At 36.0% G+C, this 17,322-nt stretch overlaps 1 protein-coding gene and 1 pseudogene across 1 annotated transcript; one reads left to right on the forward strand and one right to left on the reverse strand.

Annotated features, from left to right (window-relative positions):
- Positions 1–6,286: 6,286 nt before the first annotated feature.
- LOC106969860 (olfactory receptor 4F6-like) lies at positions 6,287–7,225 on the forward strand. The gene has a single exon (XM_015066388.3). It carries the CDS (start codon positions 6,287–6,289, stop codon positions 7,223–7,225), a length of 939 nt encoding a protein of 312 aa, XP_014921874.3.
- Positions 7,226–12,389: 5,164 nt separating this feature from the next.
- LOC106969815 (olfactory receptor 4F4-like) lies at positions 12,390–14,981 on the reverse strand (annotated as a pseudogene).
- Between the last annotated feature and the right edge of the window lie 2,341 nt (positions 14,982–17,322).

Genomic DNA, 17,322 nt, shown 5'->3' on the forward strand with positions numbered 1-17,322 from the left:
GTGCACTGCTCAATCCCCATCACCTATTTCACCCATCCTCCCACGCTCCTTCCCATTTGGTCAGATTTCATGAGTATCAGTATAAGCATGTCAAAGTTAGTTTTAGAAATTTGGAATTCCTTAGGAATCTAAAGAAATTAGGGTGAAGAATTGAAAAATATCATAAGTGTTTCACTTATTTCTAACCTGTTAAAAAGATGAAGAAGTAATAAAGGGAAGACTCACTTGAGGAATTAGAAGACAAAGTTTGCATATACTCTCATAAACATTTTGATCATTGAACTAATCAAGATGAGTAGGAAAAAAAGGGAGGAATAGTATAACAGCTAGATAGTGGTAATTTTCTATTTACTTTTTGACTATTTTTTTTATTGGGGAGAGGAAATTTTCACATGGCGAAATAGCCAATGATCTAAAGAATTGACAGAAGTGTGCACTGAGATAACTGTAGATGTCAATAGAAGGACATGCAAGATAAATCCACATTTCAGGCTAGAGATAGTTTAAAAAAGGAAGGAAAGTATTTATGTTGATGATGACTGAGGAACATCACCAGGTCATTGTTTGTACATTGCCAACAACACTCATAGCTTCATCTGCCACTGCCGTTTCTAGCTCTTGCTTCATTTAATAGCAATCAAAAGATTCATTAGAAGCAAGAAACTAGCTCTGAGCTACAGTGAGGAGTGCTTTAAGATGTCAGGTTGGGGAATGCCCTGAACTGACAGGATTCAGAGATGAATGGAAAGACAGGAATTAAAGTTGTTAATGGAGAAATCTGAAACTTAATGTTTCATGGAGGGAATGTCAATCAACAACAGTGTTCAGGACCCAGTCTTGCTGCCTGTGCATCCTAAACTCTCAAAGACATGGAGTTAGACAGTGGACCCTGAGGGCAGCCTCCGTAGGATGGCAGGTTTCAACAGGATGGCACCCTTGTTAGGTCTCTTTAGCTTTTCTAAATTATGACTCATGTTATTCTGTGGGAAATGGTGTTAGCTGGACTCTCTCCTGTCAATTCTTTTTGTTAAAATTAAAATAAGATATACATGTGTGCTTCAAAAGTCAATTCGGGATTCACATTACCCTTTGAATGACCCTCCCCTAACTTGTTGGATTCATTTTCTTGGCTTGTGATACAGTGGCAGGCAGGTTATGGGGTTTGTCGATGTGATTAGCCATATTATGGACAGGATCAAAAATATATAAGTAGTATATAATAAGAAACTATTATCAGGTCATCCATCCATTCATCTATGCACACAAACATTTACTGAACACTTGTTAATGGACCAGAATTTGTTACTAACATACTGTGTCTCTTTAGGGAACTCATAGATGTGGTAGGAGTGACATACAGTATAGCCAAAGTAGTATCATAAACATTATGCTTGCACAGCATGGCCTGAGAACATAAAGGAATAAGGTCAGTTGCAGCTGGAAGAGGAAACTGTCCTCTGGAGGCGTTGTATGAATTGTATTCACGTATGAGAAGCAGTCAGCAGAAGTACAGGGTGCACATAGCAGTTCAGCCATAACAGGCAAGCAAGCAAGCAAGCAAACAAACATTAACAAAAACAGGATTATTCAAGTAGTTCAAGAAAATTGGAGAGTATTTTGTGGGAATAGGGGAGAATCAAGATGTGAGTCTGGGAATAGACAGAGGATACCTGGCCTCATATGAAGGAGTCCAAGTGAAGGAATAGAAGTCGCTAAAGGAGTTTAAGCAGGACTATAACCAATCAGAGGACTCTCCCAGAAGCCATCTTCTTTCTTTTCTCTTACTCTCTCAATTGCTTACTTCTATTTCTCTTTTCTCCTCTTCTTCTATCTCTGTAAATTCGCTCCCTTTACCTCTCTTTTTAAAATCATCTCCATACTTAATCAAGAAATGTATCCATTCTCTCTCTCTCTTTCTCATATACATATCTCCAGCAAAAGATAGTATTAAAAATATAAGTATATAAAGGTTGCACCTCAAGATGGACCCCTTGCTGAGAATTTTTGCTATATTGATAGTTTTGATTGTTGATGAGAAAAGAGTTGATCACTTACTAGTGAAGTTTCATGCCATTTTTTTCACTTTGTGTTCTATGTTTCCTTTTAACATACTGTGCATCTTGAATTTTCAGTTTTGTACTTTTTTATTCTAAAATTTTAAAATTTTAACCTACTGTTATACTTGTTTCAGGTGTACAATATAGTGACTCGACAATTCTGTATACTGCTCACTGCTCATCAAGTTAAGTGTCTCCTTAATCCCCATTGCCTCTTTTACCTTCCCCCCACCCCGCCCCACACCACTTTCCTCTGGCAACCAGTCTATTCTCTGTATTTGAGTCTATTTTTCCATTTCTTTCTCTGTTGTTTGTTTTGTTTCTTAAATTCCACATATGAGTGAAATCATATGGTATTTATTTTTCTTTGACTGACTTGTTTCACATAGCACAATACCCTCTAGGTCCATCCATGTTGTTGCAAATGGCAAGGCCTCATTCTTTTTTTATGATTAATATCCCATTGTAAATATATATACACCACATCTTTATTATCTACCTATGATGGACACTTGGGTTGCTTTCCCGATCTTATCTACCTATGATGGACACTTGGGTTGCTTTCCCGATCTTGGCTATTATAAATAATGCTCCAATAAATATAGGGGTGCATGCATGTTTACAAATTAATGTTTTCATTTTCTTTGGGTAAATACCCGGAAATGGAATTATTCCTATGTATTAAAAAAGTCAGCTACATCACCTGGTCTCGAAAGTAGTTGCTTTATGAAGAAGAGATATTGGAGTGCCTTATAACGTAATGCCCCCTATTCACCAGACCCTGTGCTTCATGGGTGTCTCCTATGTGTGTTATATGTGCCCTAGTGTTTTGAGATGAGTAGATAAATCTCCTTCAGTATATTCCAGGGGCACTTTTCAAACTGCTGCTTCTCTGCAGATTTTTGTTATATGCTGGCTCTTTCAGGGCAGGCACTCAGTTTCCTACAGACCTCATGCTCTCCCAGAGCTAAACCATCTGATTTTTAATATACCTGGAGTTAAGTCCCATTGATTGTAAAAACTGGAGAAGGTGAGCTCCACTGGTTTTCACAGCCAACTGTTATGGGGAGTCATCATCTCAGGGCAGGTCCCGCATGCCTAGTGTCTCTGGCAAGGAGTCTGATCCTCCTACATCTCTCTGTGTGTGGTGTCTTCTGTTTGTGGTGAGTCTCCCAGGAGTTTGATTCCAGACCATGTTTCTGCCCCTCATACCCTTTTCCATATGACCTCCTTTCTATGATTAACTGTGGTAAGTCCGTTCTGCCAATCTTTGGATTATTTTCCGTTAGTTGTATTAATGTGGCTGTTATCTTGGTGTGTACATGGGACAAGGAGAGCTCAGGATCTACTCCATCTTCCCAGAGCTCCCCTGATCTAACCTTCACTTTTGTATTTTCAAAAATCAATGTTTTTTTAATCAAATGCCAATTCTTTGTAAAAGGCATCTAAATGGCAGAAATAAGGATTTTAGAAAGTTAAAGTCATGTCTAGTCAATCACATTTTACTATATTAATAATTCTAAAAAGTTAGGCATTTATTTATGTGCATATACACACAAAGATACTATTGATTCTATTATGCAAAAAGTTTCACCTCTGGTAGATCTATACCACTGTGGTTTTTTTTTTTAAGTTTATTTTATTTATTTTGAGAGAGAGGGAAAGCACATGTGAGGAAAGGCAGAGAGAGGGAGAGAGAGAATCCCAAGCAGGCTCCATGCTGCCTCCACACAGAGCCTGACACAGGACTCAGTCCCATAAGCCATGAGATTTTGACCTGAGCCAAAATCAAGAGTTGGATGCTTAACTGACTGAGCCACCTAGGTGCCCCTACATGGTCAACATATAAAAATGCCTGGCAGTCCTTGTATGTCACATCCATTGCCATTTACTTCTGTGATTGTTCCACATCTCTGTTTATTTCTGCTCTATTTTTCTTAGTTATTGGCCATGTTCTCCATAAAGAGCCCTTGTGAGAAGGCCTTTAGCATCACCGCAGTAGTATTTCCTCTTGGCTCCAATACCCATCCCATGCCATGACCCTCAGGATGCCCATTTCTGTCTGACCTGGCAACTCTCAAGACTATTCTTAGCTATATAGTGTCCATGGTGATCCCATCTGCATACACAGTGCAGGGCTGTGCCAGGCTATACCCTGAGCATAATGTGAAGTGGCATAGGAAGAAGTCATGACAAGAGAAAGAATGGTTGTCAGTGATGTGGGGCCTGGAAGAAAGCTTGGTGGTAGCAGTGCAGGTGGGTGGGGAACCTGTGGAAATCAATTCACATGTGGAATAAGCATCAATATGTTTGGTTGTGAAAAGGGAAAGTAGTTTAGAAAATCTTATAAGAGAAAAAATTAATATAATAGTTGGATTCCTGTGAAAGTGATATTTCAGTATTTTTTGATCGATCAAAATACCAATTTTATATGGTTCAAACTTTATATATATATATATATATATATATATATATATATATATAAATACAAATATATATATACACATACACACACATACACACGGAGCTCAACAATCTGTTGTTTTTTTATTTCTATTTTTCTAGGCATAATTAAAAATGTTTTCAATACATTCAATTCAATACAATTCAGTTTCCTTTTGTAAACTGTTCTTTTAAAATAAAGGTTTATTATTAACATTTTCATATTTTTGTACATTTAAGGTTGAATGCCTTTCCCATTTGGGTATACTATTCATAATTTAATTCCTCATTTGAATTTAGGCTATTTTCATTTTTTTTCCTTTTTTCAATAATTGTATGACATTTGCCCAATAGGTACATTTTTTGGCTCATCTGTTCTTATTACCTTAAACAAAATTTCCTGTTTAGGGAATCTTAGTCATAAGGCAATTCAAAGATATTTGATTGAAATTGTAGTTTGAAATTGTATTCTGGAGATGTTATATGAATTTGTAATGGGAATAATAGAGATTGTTTCATCATAGCTTCACTGATGATATATTATTCAGTTATTCATACATAATAGCAACTCCATATTGTTTTATTTACATTTCTTTGATTGCTAGTGACTATGACTATTCTTCATGTGATGACTATTTATATTTATTATTCTGTCCAAGTTTTTATGTGTTTGTTCACTTAAAATTTGGTTTATCATTATATTTAACAAGTATTTCCCACATTTGTTTTTTTTTCATAAAACGTTTATATAGAAGATTAAAATTTTTGAATCTGTAGGTGTCCTTTTTTTTCTGCATGAGTTGCACATGAGGGGATATGTTTAGAAAGACTTTTCTCACACAAAGGATTGCCTAAAAGTAAGCCTATATTTCTTCTATTTCCTGTTTCTTTTGTCATTTAAATATCCATTAAGATGCATTTTATTTACTGTTGTAAGGTAAGGAATTTAATTTTCTTTTGCCAAGTTTGGTAAGCTGTGTCGACACCATTTATTGATAAATTTACCCTTTCTATACTGATTTGAAATGGTCCTTTGATAGACTCTTAATAGATCTCTCTCTTGCTTTGGGATTACTGTGCGACATTCTTTACTTTGTAGCTACTGTAAACTCTTCAAAGTACTAATATTATTATTTCACTGCTGTACCTAGTGGCTTTCTGTCACTTTTAAGATATTGACCAAATTCTTTACACAGGGTAGAGGACTCTACCTTGATCAGACTCTTATTTATTTATTTGTTTGTTTATTCCAAATTGTTCTGTTTCTTCATCCTAAATGAGTATTTCCCAAATCTTTCCTCTGGGTAGATCACTCTTCCTATTTTCCTCACTTATTTAACTCCTATTCATCATTTAGATTTTAGCACAAATGTCTTCTTCCAGGTCATAGCAGATGGCACTGCTGTGAGCTCTTATAATTCTCATAGCCCTTTGTTCTTTTCTTCAAATAACTTATCACCATTATAATCATCCACTTATATGATTAGTTATTTAATGCTTAGCTTCACAACTAGACTATAAACTACATGAAGACAGGGTATATATTATTATATCCCAGAATGTGGCACAGTGCCAGGTACATAGGTCTTCATGGTAGCTGCTCAATGAACATTTGTTAAATCAATAAATCATTGTATGACTTTTTTTCAAAGGACTTTTGTGACCAAGAGTGAAATTTTTTCTGTAATGTCAGAATTTGAAACCCAGTGATATCTGTTTCTTTCAATAGCTCTGGTGCATCCTTTTGTAATTATTTTTATTTGTTCCTTTCAGGTAACACAAGGTCAATGAATAAGTCAAATTACTCTCCAGTGTCTGAATTTGTGTTGCTGGGACTTTCTACCTATAGACCAGTGCAGCATTTTCTCCTTGCTTTCTCTGCAGTGTTTTACGTAACAATTGTTCTGGGAAACCTCTTGGTTGTGTTCGCAGTGACCTTTGACCCATTCTTACATTCCCCCATGTACTTTCTTTTAGCCAATCTCTCATTCATTGATTTGTGTTTTTCTACCTTAACAGTTCCTAAGATGATTCATAACCTATACTCTGGGTACAAAACCATATCCTTTCAGGGCTGTGTCATCCAGATATTTGCCCTTCATGTCCTGGGTGGATCCGAGATGATCCTGCTCATCGCCATGGCCTTGGACAGATATGTGGCCATATGCAAGCCCCTCCACTACCTGACTATCATGAGCCCAGAGATGTGCATTTTGCTTCTGTCCGGTGCTTGGGTTATTGGCCTCATTCATGCAGTGGTCCAGGTAGCTTTTGTTGTCCATTTGCCTTTTTGTGGTCCTAATGAGATAGATAGCTTTTACTGTGACCTTCCTTGGTTTGTCAAACTTGCCTGCACAGACACCTACAGAATGGAATTCATGGTTACTGCCAACAGTGGGTTCATTTCCATGGGCACCTTCTTCTTATTGCTCATCTCCTATATCTTCATTCTGGTCACTGTATGGAAACGTTCCTCAGGTGGTTTGTCTAAAGCCTTTTCTACTCTGTCAGCTCATATCACTGTGGTGGTTTTGTTCTTCGGACCGTGCATCTTTGTTTATGTGTGGCCATTCCCCACAGTGCCAGTGGATAAGTTTCTTGCCATTTTGGACTTTATGATCACACCCATTCTGAATCCCATTATCTACACATTGAGGAACAAGGACATGAAGATGGCAATGAAAAGACTGAGTAGTCAATTCCTGAGTTTGAGAATGATCTCCTAAATAATTCACAAGAGGACAAGTTACTCTATGCATTTCCAGACAACTTCAAGTAATACAAATGCTTAAATAATAATACAAAATTTACAGGGTGCCTGGTGGCTCAGTTGGTTAAGTGTCTGACTTCGGCTCGGGTCGTGATCTCGCGGTTTGTGAGTTCGAGCCCTGTGTGAGGCTCTGTGCTGACAGCTTGGAGCCTGGAGCCTGCTTCAGATTCTGTATCTCCCTGTCTCTCTGCCCCTCCCCTGCTCACACTCTGTCTCTCTCTGTATCTCAATAATAAATAAATGTTAAAAAAATACAAAATTTGGGGTTGTTTTTTCCTAAAGTTACCATTTTATAATATTCAGAATAGATCACTGATTGTGAGGGTACATTGAACTATCAGATTAACTCTCTAGTTAACAAATTGTTTGAAAACTGAATTAAAGCCCTAGGAAAAGTATGGGAAGTTGATGAAAAGCTTAGATTATAGATTTAGAATCTGCTGAAAGCATGGCCTCAGACATTAGACTGTCTGGATTCAAATTAATCAACTTGGAGCTAACATACTCAAACTTTTGAGGGAACTATGAATTATACAACTTTCCTTCAATTTAAACCTGGGATATGAATGATTCCATTTTATTGTTTTCTAAAAAACAAAAAAATATATGAGAGAGTATTTAAATAGATACCCATTTGTTCCTGGAGGAAGAAGGTACAGAAAGGGAGTGTGAGGTTAATAGAATATGGATAAGGTAGTGTAATAAGGAAAGACTGAAATATATGGGTGGGAAAATAAGAGGGAGAGCCTCAGAAACTGCGTGTTTCATATATTTGGCCTGTGGCTGCTACTCTTACCCTTGCTTGCCCAATTCCAATGGACTCATGCCATCTCCAGTTGGCTTAGGGCAGGGAAAAATGTATCTTTATTATAAATATAGAATATATATTATGTTTATATATCTTATTTCACAATTTTTGAAATTCTGACTTAATGTCTGTGACCAGCCAATATTCTTTAAATGTCAAATAGATATTAATGTGATCATTTAATGGCTGATATTATTATTATCCAATAATTATTCTGTCCAAACTGTTTGTTGACAATTTTTCTCTAGTAACTTGTCTTGGGTAACTCTTTTCTTATTCAAGATATTGGTTTCAAGTATACATGAGCTTGTGCATTTGTGTGTATAATCTGTAGAAATTGCAAAACTAATTTAATTTATATTTTGCTTTGATAACAAGAAGACCAAGACAAATTCACTGCTAGAGTATAAAAGGACTCTGTCCTGAGTGTTTGTGATTCTTTCTGGTTGTACAATCAGTAATATTTAATATTTTTCCTGTTCATTATTACTTTGTTGCTTAATATTTATATTTGTAATGGATTCTTATTGGGTACAATACATTGAAAAGGACAAACATAAAGTCAGATTTCTGAGTGAAGAATTTGCCATAATTTTAAGGCGAGCGGGGAAGAGAGAAGACTAAATTTCTAAGCTCAAAAATTCTGAAGAACGGGGAACCTGGCTAGCTCAGTCAGTCATACAGCCAGAATGTGCTGATTCTTGATTTTGGAGTTGTGAGTTTGAGCCCCACATTGGGTATAGAGATTACGTACAAATTAAAAATCTTAAAAAAAATTCTGAAGGGCAAAACTGAATCACCTAAAATCTTTAAGACTGAAGAACAAGAGAACCATTAAAATCATAATTAAAACTTAGAAGGGAGGGGCACCTGGGTGGCTTCCTAGGTTAAGTGTATCACTTAGGCTCAGGTCATGATCTCAGGGTTCAGATCCTCATTGGGCTCTGTGCTGTCAGTTAGGAGCCTGGAGCCTGCTTCAGAGTCTGTGTCTCTCCCTCTCTCTGCTCCTCCCCCACTTGTGCACGTGAGCTCTCAAAAAACAAAACAGAACAACAACAACAAAAAAACCCATTAAAAAAATAAGACTTGGAAGGGATATATCCAAGGAGCAGGCACAAATCAGAAGTATACTGAGACTTGTAAAAATTACAATCCGATTCAAATAAGCTCAGTACTTGATTGGATTGAAGTGATTATAACTTAACATTTTATGCCTCATGGAAGAAACAGTAAATAGTTTCTGGAGGAATATTTTGTCAGATCTGTATGATTTTTTTTATAAAAATGTGCCTAAAATACATAAAATAGGAATATGCAAAGAAGCAGAGATGTATGCCTCATAATTAAGAGGAAAATAGTTAAGAACAAGGGTGGCTCAATTGTTGAAATTAGTAAAGGGGAAAAAAGTATATTTTAAGAAAGAGATTACAAAGCCAAAAAAATGGAGAAAACAATAAAAATTTTAAGAGAAATGGAATATCGAAGAAAGAACCAAATATTTTAGAACTGTAAAAGCAACATGAAATTATGAATTTAAGTGGACTTAAAAACAGAGTGAACACAGCAGAAAGAATCGGTGGATTCAAAGACAAGTCAATAGATACCCATATTGATGTGCAGACATGTAAAAGACAAAAAAAAATCAGAAGGTTATAGGTATATGTGTCCACATACACAGAAATAATAATTATTTTATATAAGGGTTTGTGCCTGAGACCCCATCTTTTGGAATATTACAGAAATACACAGGACCATGTTACCTTTACAAAACAATTTGAAATTTGGAGCCCGGTCCCCTCTCTCGGAGCACAGGAGCCCAGTAGCACTGCTATCTTCCTGGGCCAGCATGAATGCCCCTCAGAGCAGAGGGGTTGGGGGGCGGAGCAGCTCTGGCAGGAGGTGGACACGGGAAGGATCAAGGTCTCAGCAGGTGGCCGCAGAGTTCAATAGTACTGCATGTAGAATGCCTGTAAAGATGCCCTGCTGGTAGGTGTTCCAGCTGGAAGCAACCCCTGGAGCCCAGATTCTAGGCTTTGTTCTAAAGACTGTAGGGAAGAAGTTTGCTGAGGAAGGCTCTTAAGCACAAAGTGATGAATGACTGCGTCTCTGTCTCAAAAAAACACTTTTCTCCAGCCAAATGACTTTTAGATATTTCAGATCTTTCCTGTGGCCTGGTCCTAGAGCCTAAATTCTACAGAAATTGATGAGTGTCTACTCAGATAAAGGAAACTGGGTGAAGGAGTAGACTTTAAATAATAATGGCCTGATTTGTTTTGTAAAGTGCTTTTATACTTAAAAATGTTACCACCAAATACACATCTTTCATAAGTGAATTACTAGTGTTTCTATACCTGGAATATTATGTTTGTTTTATGGATGTTTACATTTTGGGAAGGAAAACATTTTTGTTAAAAATTTGAATATTTGTAATTTTTTTTCCCCAAGATTTTTCTTTAATGATTATTTATTTTTGAGAGAGAGAGAAAGACAGAGTGTGAGCGGGGGAGGTGCAGAGAGAGAGGGAGACACAGATTCAGAAGCAGGCTCTAGGCTCTGAGCTGTCAGCACAGAACCCAAAGTGGGGCTCCAACTCATGAAGTGTGAGATCATGACTTGAGCTGAAGTCAGACACTTAACTGACTGAGCCACCCAGGTGCCCCCCAAGATTTTTATACCATAACAAAACTTGTTCTTTTCTCATGAATTTACAGTTTGTAAATGAATACAAGCAAGTAGAAAATTGGGGGAAGAATAGGCTTTATTAATCAAATGATGTCTTGATTTTTCTAAATCTCTCTCTCTAATCATGAGAGCTGTGTTTTAGCAACCTTGTTTGGAAAGATTCATGTATATTAGATTACTCCATCTTGTGTATGAAGCAGATTTGGTCATTGTCTTCTTAATTTCCTCTATTTTATAGTTTTGGTTGTACCTTAAAAAAACACTACATTATTTCTTGCCTTCAAAATGTTTAAATGTGACCTTCAGAACATTGCAAATGATTAAAAACAAAATAATGTGAAAGTACTACAGCCTAAATGAATTCTTAATGTCACAAGTGTTTTACTTTGATGATGTACCTTTGATTTAATTGGGAACATTTTTAAAAGGATATTTGATTTGTGTTTGTAATCATCTTTGATGAGCTTGGAAACAAAATTTCTGCTCAATTCATCATTAAAAAAAACAATATGAAATTTGAAGTATATCTGGATCCATGGGTTTCAGATAAGGAGATGAAAATTTGCATACCTTTTTGAAACACAGAGTAGGAAGAATTCTTAAGAAAGTTATTGATGTGGAGCTAGGAGCCAATGGCCAAGAAAGAATTCTTGCGATGTTTTCAGGGCAAAAAGTGCTTTTATTATAGGCCTGGGACAGGACCCGAGGACAGAAAGGGCTGCACTTTTGCTGTATGAAGCTGGTGGTTGTATGCTTAGTGTGTAAGGGGGAGGGGCCTTGCAAGGACTATTAGATCATAAATGTATTCTTCAAATTTCTACCCGTAAAATTACTTTTGCAAGATTTCTCTGGTGCTTATTATTCAGCTTGATATTAATTATTGGCGAGATGTACAGGCAGTCACGAGACCCTTTAAGAATGTAGGAACTAGCAGGTATTTGATCCGTATTGGAACTATGCAGGCTACAGATCAGCCTTCTGGGCTAAAGGTGAACATTTCCCTGCTTCTGTCCCTCATCAGTTATATTATATGTAGTAATGAACAATTCACAAACTTTGTATATAATCCAGTTGCTTGCAGGCCATCTGAACCCTGAATAATTGAATGGATACTTTGTTCTAAAATCAGACTTTTTGACCTCACTCTCATAACACTTTTCCCTGCTTTAATCTGATATAGATAATGAACTTTCTAACCCATTTACAAATAAAAAGAGATGAAGCAAAATCCCTAAAGGCTGTTAGTATATCCATCTTTGTATTTAAATTAGCTCATCTTCTGAAGAGAATCATATTGTTTCACAGATGGCTAAAATATGAGGTTGCGGGGACAACATTCTCTTCAGATTATGATTATGATTCTTTTTTTTCTGAGGATGATGAATAATAGTTACTACCTTTCCAACGGTCTCTTCAGATAAGGTAGCTAGAGCTTTAACTAATTGAGAGACTAATTTACCCATTATAAAAATAAAGAGCAGTATTCCATACACTGACCTGTTGATCAAAATTTAGAGATCTATGTCAAGTGCTTTGCTCAAAGAAATGCTTAGCTTAACAGGAAATTTTAAGATAAGGTGCTGAAGTAGCAACACGACTAGTAGTAAATAACATTAACATTGTTATTAATTTTAACTTATTCTGGAGCACAACCAACATCATAGTCATAGACACTGGCCAAATTTTCCAGACAGGAAATCATTTTGTATTCAGTAATTAGCAAGTGATTATGGAATAAAATAGAATTGACATAAAACTGTTATCTGTTTCCATATGTGACTTGGGGAACGCTTCCCAGTACCAAATAATAAGACAGGTATGGCTAATTTAGAGATCTTATAGTACACATTCTGTTAACATGAGGCCCTGAAATACAGAAATCCATATGCTAACATAATCTCTTAATGGCATTTTTGATTTCTTTGTTCCTTAGAGCATAAATGGCCGGATTTAGGAGAGGTGTGATGACTGCATAAAACACAGCCAGAAATTTGTCCACCCAGGTGATGCTGAGTGGCCACAGGTAGTAAAAATGCAAGGCCCAAAGAAGAGCACTACCACTGTGATGTGGGCAGTGCAGGTGGAGAGAGCCTTGAATGTCCCATCCTTAGAGCAAAGACAGATGGTAAACAGAATATGAGTAAGAGATTAGCAATAGAATGAAGGAAATGGTTGCCAGTACCCCACTGTCAGCATTTATCCACATTTCTAGGATATAGGTGTCTATGCAGGCTAGCTTGGTCACCAATGGAATATCACAGAAAAAGCTAGCCAGTTCCCTGGGCCCACAGAAGGGCAGCTTTATAATCATAGTGAGTTGGCTTATTGAATGCACAAAGCCAATGATCCATGATGTCACCACGAACCCAATGTACATTTGTCTGTTCATGATGCTGGAATAATGGAGTGGCTTGCAGATGGCCACATAACGGTCATAGGCCATTGACACAACCAGAAATATCTCACCCTCTCCAAAGAATGTCCAAAGAAAATCTGACACATACAGCCTTCAAAGGAGACAGTTTTGTTTTCCTTGAGAAAGTCTGTGATCATTTTAGGGGTAGTGACTGAGGAAAGGCAGAAGTCAATGAATGAAAGATTGGCTAACAGAAAGTACATGGGAGAGTGGAGATGAGGTCAGCAATAATTAGGAACACGATGAAGATGTTGCCCAAAATGGTGATAAGATAAAGTGAAGAAAATATCACCAGGAGAAAGGCCTGGAGCTCCCATGAATTACAAAGCCCCAAAATAATAAATTCAGGCACCACAGACTGGTTTACTTCTTCAATTTTGTCTAGTTTGTTCTAAATTCACCTGAAGGAAAGACAGGAAATTCATTTTTCTGAATAACAGTATGTGAATCAAGAAGATTTCTTCTACATTGCTGATGGAAGTCTATACTAATATAATCAGTGTGGAAAAAAGTTTATCTTGTAAAGCTCAATATTGATGAATTCTGTGGTTCAGCAATTTCACTCCCATTTCTATACCCAAGATAAACTCTTGTATGTGTATGTAGAGAAATTTATAATAATCCCCATAAGCAAGACAATGGAATATTATTCAGAACTCTAACAAATTACAACTATAAAATGATATAGATGTATCTTAGACATAATACTGAAAGAAAAAAAAGTCCAAAATGGATCCACTCAGTACTATTTATATAAAGTAAAGAGCAATGGAAAAATAATGTATATTTTGCAGAAAAAAATATAAATGATAAAACTATGTACAGAAAGAGAAGATGTAAGACCTAAGTAACCTTAAGTGAAGGGAGGTGAAAGGTAGGCATAAGGATGAACATATAACCAGTTGTATGTTATCAATTATCTAGATCTTGTATTAGGTCATGTTTCCATCAGTGTAATTTTATCATTAAATAAACAAGCAAACACAAAATGGGCATGGAAAAATAGTGAGAGTATGTTATGAATCAAGAATTATGATCAATTTGGGATTCCTGGCTGGCTCAGTTGATAGAGCAGGTGACTCTTGATCTCGAGGTTGTAAGTTCAAGCCCCATGTTGGGTGTAGAGATTACTTAACAATAAAAAATCTTTAGAAAAAAAAGAATTATGATCATTCAATAAATACTGTAGACCTGAGGTAAAGTGACATTTTTTAAAATGACATTGTTTAGAGGCTGTATGTTAGAAAAATAGTTTCTATTTATAAATTTGAAAAACTGACACAATATTTAATATATTATTGAAGGTTAATTTTTTAAAGTTATTTATTTTTGAGAGAGAGAGAGCGGAGGAGGAACAGAGGGAGGAGACAGAATCTCAAGCAGACCCTGCATTATCAGCGTGGAGCCGGACATGGGCCTCAAACTCACAAGCCATGAGATCATGACCTGAGCTGAAATCAAGAGTCATACCCTTAACTGACTGAGCCACCCAGACACCCCTGACTTAATTTTTTTAATGAATAAATAGATGAATCAATCGTTTTTTGAATCAATCATTTTTTAAAAGAGATATTAATACTATTTTGACAAAATGACAAAACTTTTTAACTAATGAACATAGTTAAGTACAAGAGCAGATAAACTAATCAAATACAAGGTAGTTAAAAATCAGTTAAAGAATAAATGTTCTAGGCATAAAGAAAGGATAAATCATGAGCACCAGGAAGAAATATTCTCTGTTCATGAAATTCAAAGCTTATATAACCTGTAAGAAATTACTTGTAGCCTGAAGTGTACCTCGGCCATCGTGAAAGGTTTAGTTTTGAATATCACACTTTAAAATGTGTATTAAAGCCATTTTGCCAGACGTGGTATGGGACCATTGAATATAAAATCTGGTGTTAGGTTTCTGATTCAAAACAAGATGGCTTCTGAGAAACTAAAATCTGGAAATCTCTGGGTGGACTAAAATAATCCAAAGTTTATAATTAACTCTGGGAGAGAGATATGCATCAAGTTACTTGAGGAAAAGATTTTTTTTGTGCGTGTGTTACAAATGGGAGTTTCAGAGTTTGGTAAATTACTTCATTTCCAACATATCCACAGGAAGCTATTTTCATTCAGTCTCATTTGCTTTAGCCTGAGAAACCACGATTTTTGAAATCTGTTCTTTCTAACAACCTTTGGCAGATAGTTCTTTCCAAACTATCTCTTGTAATACCAGAGTAAATGGAAAATATAAATTAATTATATTTCTTATCAACAAGTTAGAGAAACTTTAAGTTTTCCTTTAAACTAGTCATTTTTGCTGCATAAATTATTTTAAAGATCTAATAAACCTATGAAACTGGACAAGAGATTCATATTCTTTCTCTCTCTTTCCCTTTTTACTTTTCTCTCTTCCCAGTTTCCTTTCTCCTTATTTTTTTCCCATATCCTTCTAATTGTTCCCTGACCTTCTCTCTTTCAAACATTTCTTGATCTGAAAGGCTTTGCTACAATGGATCAATTATCTCCAGCAGCCACTACTAGTTTTTGATGACTGGTGTTCACAGTCCTCTATCAAAGCTGGAAACCAGCTATACAGTATTTTTTTTTCATTTTTTCTTTTTCTATATAATTCAGAGCTGTAATAAACACTTTTAACCATTGTTTCATAATCATGATAATAATCGTACTTATTTTACTGCTGAAAAGATGAGTTAAAAGGTAAATGCCCAAAAGGAACACAGTTAATAGTCTATTTGGAGTTAGCTTCTGGAAAGAATGTTGGTTTGGAGAAAAGTTCAGTTTGGCTGAGAACTATGATTTCTATGAATCAAAAATAATAAAATTCTTCATAAGATTGCATGTCCAATGAAGCGGTAATTTACATAAGAAGAAATATAAATGGTCAGTAGATCTATGAAAAGTATTCTCTGTATCTATAATCATTCTATTATTTTTCTTGGCACTAACTTCTTCTGGTTTCCTCTAATTTAGTCTGTTATCCTCACTGTTGTCTATTATAAAATTGTTGATGTTGTTTAAATCCACAAGAGTTACCAGATACCAGCAATAAAAATAAGGACAGAGTTATAAAGTACTAGATATAGGAGGGCCTTTTAATTTTCTAGTGTGGTAAACAAGAATTTATTGAATTTATTTTTACTGTGTACTCTGATCACTTTTGGACACTATAGATGAAAATATAGGTTCTGTACGTTATACTAAAGAAGTAAAAGCCTATGCCTGCTTGCTCACCTAATACTTGCTTTAAAAGTTGTTAACATTATTTTAGTTGAATTACAAAAGACAAAATATTACTACTAAATTAGCTATATTAATAGTCATATTAATAACACTGTTATAATTTATTTTCAATCATGTCCTAGGTGGGAGAATTAAATCTTGATTCCAAGGGTATAATAGTAAAATCAAATGACTTAAAGCAGAACTCCCCAAAGAGAATCAAAACTTAGGATGGGGGTGTGGGGGGGAAGGAAAAAGGAAGAAAGGAAGGAAGGAAAGAAAGAAAAGGAAGAAGAAAGAAAGAAAGAAAAGAAAGGAAGGAACGAGGGAAGGAAGGAAGGAAGGAAATTAGACAATACCTATTTTTTTGTTTTGAACTATGAATTTTAGGGTCATGTAAAAACTAAGTCTCCTTGTTTCTTTCTGTGTCTGCCTGCTCTCTCTCTCTCTCTCTCTCTCTCTCTGAATACCCACTGTATTTTCATCTACATTGTCTAACTTAATCTCTACAATAGCCCCATGAAATAGGTCCTGAGGTTGGTCCCCATTTGTAACCTGTTAGAAGTCTCAGAACAGAGAAAGAGTGTGGCTGGGGTGGGGAGTGGGATGCACACCCAATGTTTGTGACTCCAGTCCTTTCTCCTTCTTTGGTATCATTCCGCATTTCCTACTCTTCATTTCCAAAAGCATAATTCCATTCTCATGGTAACTATTGACTGTTACAACTTTTGAGAGATTTCATTCTATATTTTCTATCAGGATTTTTTCTGATCTAAATTATTAACAGTCCATTTTTCCATGTTTGGAAATTTCTGTTATTTATGCCTACATACCTGTGCCTGGAACATAATCTGGAAAAACTGTAGCCCCTGATGACTGGTGCTGTGAGAACCCAAATACTTCCTCAACCAGGGCA

Source organism: Acinonyx jubatus, chromosome B3 (assembly GCF_027475565.1).
Source record: "Acinonyx jubatus isolate Ajub_Pintada_27869175 chromosome B3, VMU_Ajub_asm_v1.0, whole genome shotgun sequence".
Lineage (NCBI taxonomy): Eukaryota > Metazoa > Chordata > Mammalia > Carnivora > Felidae > Acinonyx > Acinonyx jubatus.